Below are 5,965 nucleotides of genomic sequence, written 5' to 3' on the forward strand. Positions count from 1 at the left end.
TAGCACCACTTATTGAAAGATTTAAGTGAGTGTATAAGCATTTATTTGAGCCTCTATGTATAATTTTGAACCTGTATGGATTAGAAAAAAATTTAAGTCATTAAAAATATCTGCTGTACAACATGGAATAAGGAAAAATTCAAAGAAATCCCGAAATTGCCATGACATGCATAACCATGATAAGTGTAGACAGATAACCACAAATGTACCACTGTAATTTATATTTCCACTTTTCTAATTCTAAATAAACGTTTTCTGTTTTCTTTATCTAAATAAAAAATTAAGCAAATTAGCAATAAAATCTGTAAATTCACATTTTGCCTTAGTACGTGTTGAATTAATTTTGTTTAATCTGAATTTAAACTCACTTAGGGAACGTTTCAAAATTGTTAAACTGTTAAGCAATAAAGCGTGAATGCTTTCGAGTTTTGACTCTGTGTCTCGTGGTTTTCTTTCTTTTTCCACAGTGGTCACTTCCCAAAAATAAGCTTTCTGCTTTTTAAAAGAAGAAGCTTGTTGCGTTTCGCGCATGCGTAGTTTGCAGGTATGTGAGCGGAACACAGGAAGCGAACGTTTTTCGGACTGCTCCGCAGATGGTGCCGTCTGTTTTGCTTTAATGTGACTGACTCCACCTGCTTGACCAGTCGACTAATTTAAACCCTAGACGAAGATATCAGAAACGCGACACTTTGCTTTTTAACTGATATCTGAGAAGCCTCGGCTTATAAATCCGGAGCTTGAGTGCGAGGTTAGGGCGTGTTTGACTCTTAACTGTTAGACAGACTGCCCCCTCCTCCTCCTTCTTCTTCTCCTCCTCCTCCCCACTGGATGCTAACTCGGTAGCCTTTGCATGTCGTTGCAGTCGTAGTCAAAAGTTGTGTTTTCGTGTGCGTTTATTGTATTTATTCGGAGGTCCGTTGAGGAGCAGACAAAGATGGGGTGTACGCTGAGCACGGACGACAAGGCGGCGCAGGAGCGGAGCAAGATGATCGACAGGAATCTGCGAGACGACGGCGAAAAGGCTGCCAGGGAGGTCAAGCTGCTCCTGCTTGGTGAGAGAAAGATGGACGGACCGAGGGAGGGACGGGGACTGGGTCTGTGTGTTTCTGTGGGACTCTGGTTGCCCAGGCGTAAAAACAACCCGATAAAGGTTTAAATAAGTTTTTGTAGCTGCTAAAATTCAAGTTTTACCCAGCCTATGAAGCAACAGAGGCAAAGGTGGGGAAATGTCGGGGCTTTATTTGAATGTTACGGTGGTGTTAGCTAAAAAAAGTTTGAGCTAGTGGAGTTCCTATCTTTTATCCCTTGTTGAATTACCTCTAATTGTAACTGTGCTGTTAACTAACACTAGATAAGAGCACACTGATTAGTTGCTTCAACAGAAGCAAACCGCTAATACCCAGCGGTAAGTCGGTAAGCTAATTTAACTAAGCAATTAGCTGCTTAGCTAGTGTAACGCCTCGGTGCTAGCTTGGATTTGTTAGCCGTCAGAAAGCATCAATAACTTTCTGTAATCAAGTGTCTGTGTTGCTGTCTTTCGTGACTCCGACTAATAGCACATCTTTTAATATGGCTTAAAGTACAATAGCTAGCTAGCTCCCTTCCTGTTTCTTCGTGACGTAAATCAAAAAGAAAGTAGACGTGCCCTTAGATCGGTTATCTGTACTATCCAGCAAATATTTGAAACTAACACTTGTGAGCAGTGTTAAAGTTGTTATCTGTTGGAACAGCATTAAAGTATGTGCGAGCTCCACTATTCAACAGGTCTCGAATAATACGCCCCCCCCCTCCCCCTCCTGCGAGACATGTTTGCTCTTCCGAAGCGTTGTACACACAATTTAAACCCTCTGTATCTATACCTGTTTGTATCTCTGTATGACTTATGACTTGCTCTTATGTCATCCAAAACTGCATTATCCAAATGCTGTGTCTGGGGGGAGCATTAGTGCTGCCATTTGAATATGTTGGCCTACCATGCAAATATGTTCAGAAAATTGCATACTTAAACTACTAATGCTGCTTAAAAAAATGTTATGGCCCAGCTTTCAAATTATGGGATGTAAACCATAGATAAGCTTCCAGTTAACATAACCGCATGTCACATTTCTCCAGGATTATTTCACAGTTTTAAGGAAAGCTGCCACACCTCTCCATTCTTCCCATTACATGACCACTCTCGCCTATCTCAGCATGGATAGATGGGGTAGAGGTTGCATAGCAACCTATGCAGCCGGGCTGACAGTAATGCACGCACGACAGAAACGGTTAGTGCGTGCTAATGGGATGCCTGCCACAGCCATGCAGTCTGCAAGCTGTTTTTGAAAATGCAGTCTTATTCTGCGTCTCGCAGCTAATCTCTGCTCAAGCAGGGCTGTGGCACCAGCTATTCTCCAGCATGGCTTCACAACCCCATACGTCCCGTTGTCAAGCCTGTGCGTCATTTGAGATGAAACCTTATTTGAATTTTCATGGTGCTTTCACCTGTCACGATTCCCACAACCACCTGCATGAGATGCAAGTTTGGTTTGTGGATTCATCATCTAATGGTCTGGCTAATCTGTTTAAAAACAAAGATGTTTTACATCCACATTTGTGACGTTGAATATCTGGTGTAATGTTCACGTCTCTGAGGGAGACTGATATGTTCTCACTGCAGTTTGCTGCTCTGTAATGCTTCCCCGCTGGGGATGTATGCAATAATACAGTAATCAGCAAATGACAGGCTCTTGCAATCACTGCTTTGAGTGGGAGGGCTGTCTTAATTGTAGAGTTTTTGCAAGCAGCTTAAATGCAAATATGAGACAGGTTTTTATTTTTGTGTAGCATTATTTTTGCAAACAAATGACAGAAAAAGCAGCATAGGTGCAAAAACTGCAGAGATATCTGCATTTTATAAGTGTGTATTTTGTTTTCCCTGTCATCTCATCTCTGTGGCAAAACATTAACCATTTTACTCCACCAGTTTTTGTCATAATTGGTTTCTATTATCCCTTCAATTTCAGCAGCTCAGTCAGGCGCAAGCGTGTTTGCAAATTTAATTTAAGTGATGTTTTCAGTACTGGTAGCTCTATTGTGTGTTGCTGTTTTCATATGGGATGATGAAGTGGCAAATCGCTCCAGCCACTGGGGAACTAAAAATCCCGGGAGGGGTAAGCTAATTAAAATGTTGTGTGCTCATCTTAAAACATGCCTTAATCTCAGATGGAGTTGTTGAGCTTTATGTGAAATGAAACAGCATTGTATTTTTCTTATATTTTGATATGTGTCACCTAAAAGGCAGTAGTGGTATCACACTGCCTTATATACTGTAGTGTTGTAGTCATACATAAATCATTGGAGATGCAGTTCAGAGTCCTGCCAAGCTGGTACGGGATGAATTTCTTACACAAGGAAGTTTAAGCTGTCTATAATCTCATTGACGAGACGATCCAATTAATTAATCCAATTGCGCTTTGTGACTCAACTAAATCTGACCTCAGACACCGCTGTGGGTGTTCATACACCACAGGCAGAACTCACTTAAAACTTGAAAAAAGTGCATTTAACAGAAGCTAGTCTGGCACCATTAACTTATCTTAGTGTTTTAAATGTAGGGCTGCACAGATACTCGAAATGAATCATGCAGTTTGGTGTTTAAAGGTAAACTATGCGTGTGTATTTCACACTGGTTGGCATTTAATGTAATTTTGTAGGTTTGCACTGTACCCGCTTCTGTTTTGAAATAATTAACACAATTGCTGTAATTTTCTCTAACTTCTGTTCTGTGTTTCAGGTGCTGGGGAGTCTGGGAAGAGTACCATTGTTAAACAGATGAAGTAAGCATGAATGAATCAGTAATACAGTTTAGAATACATCAAGCACTAAGATACTTGATGTATTTTTTATTAAAAAGGGTGATCACAGTATACCAGTGCCAATCTCAGTGAATTCCCTTATGATGCATTAAGAGTATGGATTATCTAACGCAACTGTGATAATTAGAAATTATCACATGACACTCAGTTTTTGTTTGTGATGGAAATATTTGTTCTTTTTAATGTTAAACATACAGTATAAAATACACCATGTGGTGAATAGGCAATATGTGGAGCACAACCATTTCCTTCCCGCACAGGCAACAAAAAATGTTCTATTTTAATGGGCGTGTCATCCTCATTCTACAACAGGGGTGGGCAATCTCAGTCCACGAGGGCCGGTGTCCCTGCAGGTTTTAGATGTACTCGAACCAACACAGCTGATTTAAATGGCTGAATTTGCTTCTCAACATGTCCTGACCAGAGACCTGGTAACGAACTAATCATGTGATTCGGTAGTGTTGACCCAAGATGAGATCTAAAACCTGCAGGGACACCGGCCCTCGTGGACTGAGATTGCCCACCCCTGTTCTACAACATGAGAGACACACACAGTCAAATCTGAAGAAGAAGAAATAATCTACTCTCTAAATTATTCCCCATTCTTTCAGGGCAAAGATGTTTTAACTCTAGATTTAAATATCTGAGATTTCTTTTTTAAAATAAGTGCAGTTTAAATGATACGCCTTTGTTTTTCTACACTGTAAGGAAATGCAGGTGTAGCAAATCTAAGAAGCCTTTTTTTTACCATAAACTTAAACATAAAACCTTAAAAAAAATACATAAAAAGCAGCAAGTCATTAACCAGATTGTCCCATAGTTAATTATTTTTAATTCCCCCAAAAACATTCAGTAAAAAGTAATTGAGTAGAGGCTTACTCAAAAAACAATTGAAAGTTGTTCTGTTACTATTTTACTTAATATCTGTCATATATGCTGCCCGAAGCTCAGGCTTCAGACTGCTCCAGACACGCAGTTTAAGATATTTATTCTGCTCTTGGCTCTGTATGATGTCAGAATGGGTATTCCTAATATTGTCATCTCAAGCACACCACTCTGGCTGTGAATACATAAGCCCCACATACCTGTCGTTTAGACCTTCAGTTTGTGAGGAGCAGCCAGTCAGAGATAAATGTCCTCATAGGGGGAGGAGCTACAATTCTTAAGATGATCTGAGAACCTGCATCATATCTCATCGAAAAATAAATAAGGATTATTTTCAACTGGAAATGATGCGGTACTACTCTAAAAATAGTCTAAGAATAAACACTAAAGAAAATAGAGGCATAAGAGCTTGAATTTGATTTGAATAAGTACGGTTAATCATTCAAATTATACAAGTGATCAGTAAAAGTATAACTCTCTATATATTTTTAAGTCTCAGTTTGACAGAGCTTTGGTACCAACTTTCAGCCCAATGTTTAACTGAGAAGGCTCCTCCACTAGGTTGGTTCATTGTGTCATTTCTATTAAAACAAAAAAGCAGCCACCAGGTTCACTTAGCTGGTGAACATGGTGGAGTATTAGGCAACTAATGAGCCAGACATTTCCCTCGGGAGCTGGGAGAGACCTAAAACAGAGCTAGAGCAAACGTGACTCCAGATGAGCAGCAGCATTTACTTGTATCTCCTGGATTTCTAAAGCAGTTGATTGCTTGTTTGGCCTTGTTGCAGATTTTAATAGCAATCTCTAACATGAAATGGACCATTATTTATACATTTTATAATCTATTTTGATATGTTAACTATCAACCAGTTTACCAGCATTTAAAGAACAAATTGAATCCCATTGTTTGTACTTATTGTATGAAATTAGAATTAACTGTGGCACGCCTGCTAATGTTCTATCTTTGTGTTTCAGGATCATCCACGAAGCAGGCTACTCAGAGGAGGAGTGTAAGCAGTACAAGGCTGTGGTCTACAGCAACACCATCCAGTCCATTATTGCCATCATCAGAGCCATGGGACGCCTCAAGATTGACTTTGCTGATCAAGCCAGAGCAGTAAGTGACAGAAAACACAGCATCCAGACAACCTCACAGATTGTCTGTGGTAACAGCGGCTTAGTCATTTGCCTTATGGGCAGGGTTCTTTGCATTTGCAACCTTCTAG

General features: G+C 40.0%; 1 protein-coding gene across 1 annotated transcript in view; it reads left to right on the forward strand.

Moving 5' to 3' along the window:
* Positions 1 to 543: 543 nt before the first annotated feature.
* The window catches only part of LOC102209690 (guanine nucleotide-binding protein G(i) subunit alpha-1), an 11,454-nt gene continuing 6,032 nt past the window's right edge, over positions 544 to 5,965 (forward strand). Inside the window, exons 1-3 of the mRNA XM_005745934.1 lie at positions 544 to 1,052; positions 3,773 to 3,815; positions 5,715 to 5,856. Coding sequence (XP_005745991.1) covers positions 935 to 1,052; positions 3,773 to 3,815; positions 5,715 to 5,856 — 303 coding nt within the window. The 5' untranslated portion in view covers positions 544 to 934. The remainder of the gene's footprint in view (positions 1,053 to 3,772; positions 3,816 to 5,714; positions 5,857 to 5,965) is intronic.

The sequence above is a fragment of the Pundamilia nyererei genome, unplaced genomic scaffold, assembly GCF_000239375.1.
Source record: "Pundamilia nyererei isolate P.nyererei 1_Seehausen unplaced genomic scaffold, PunNye1.0 scaffold00170, whole genome shotgun sequence".
Lineage (NCBI taxonomy): Eukaryota > Metazoa > Chordata > Actinopteri > Cichliformes > Cichlidae > Pundamilia > Pundamilia nyererei.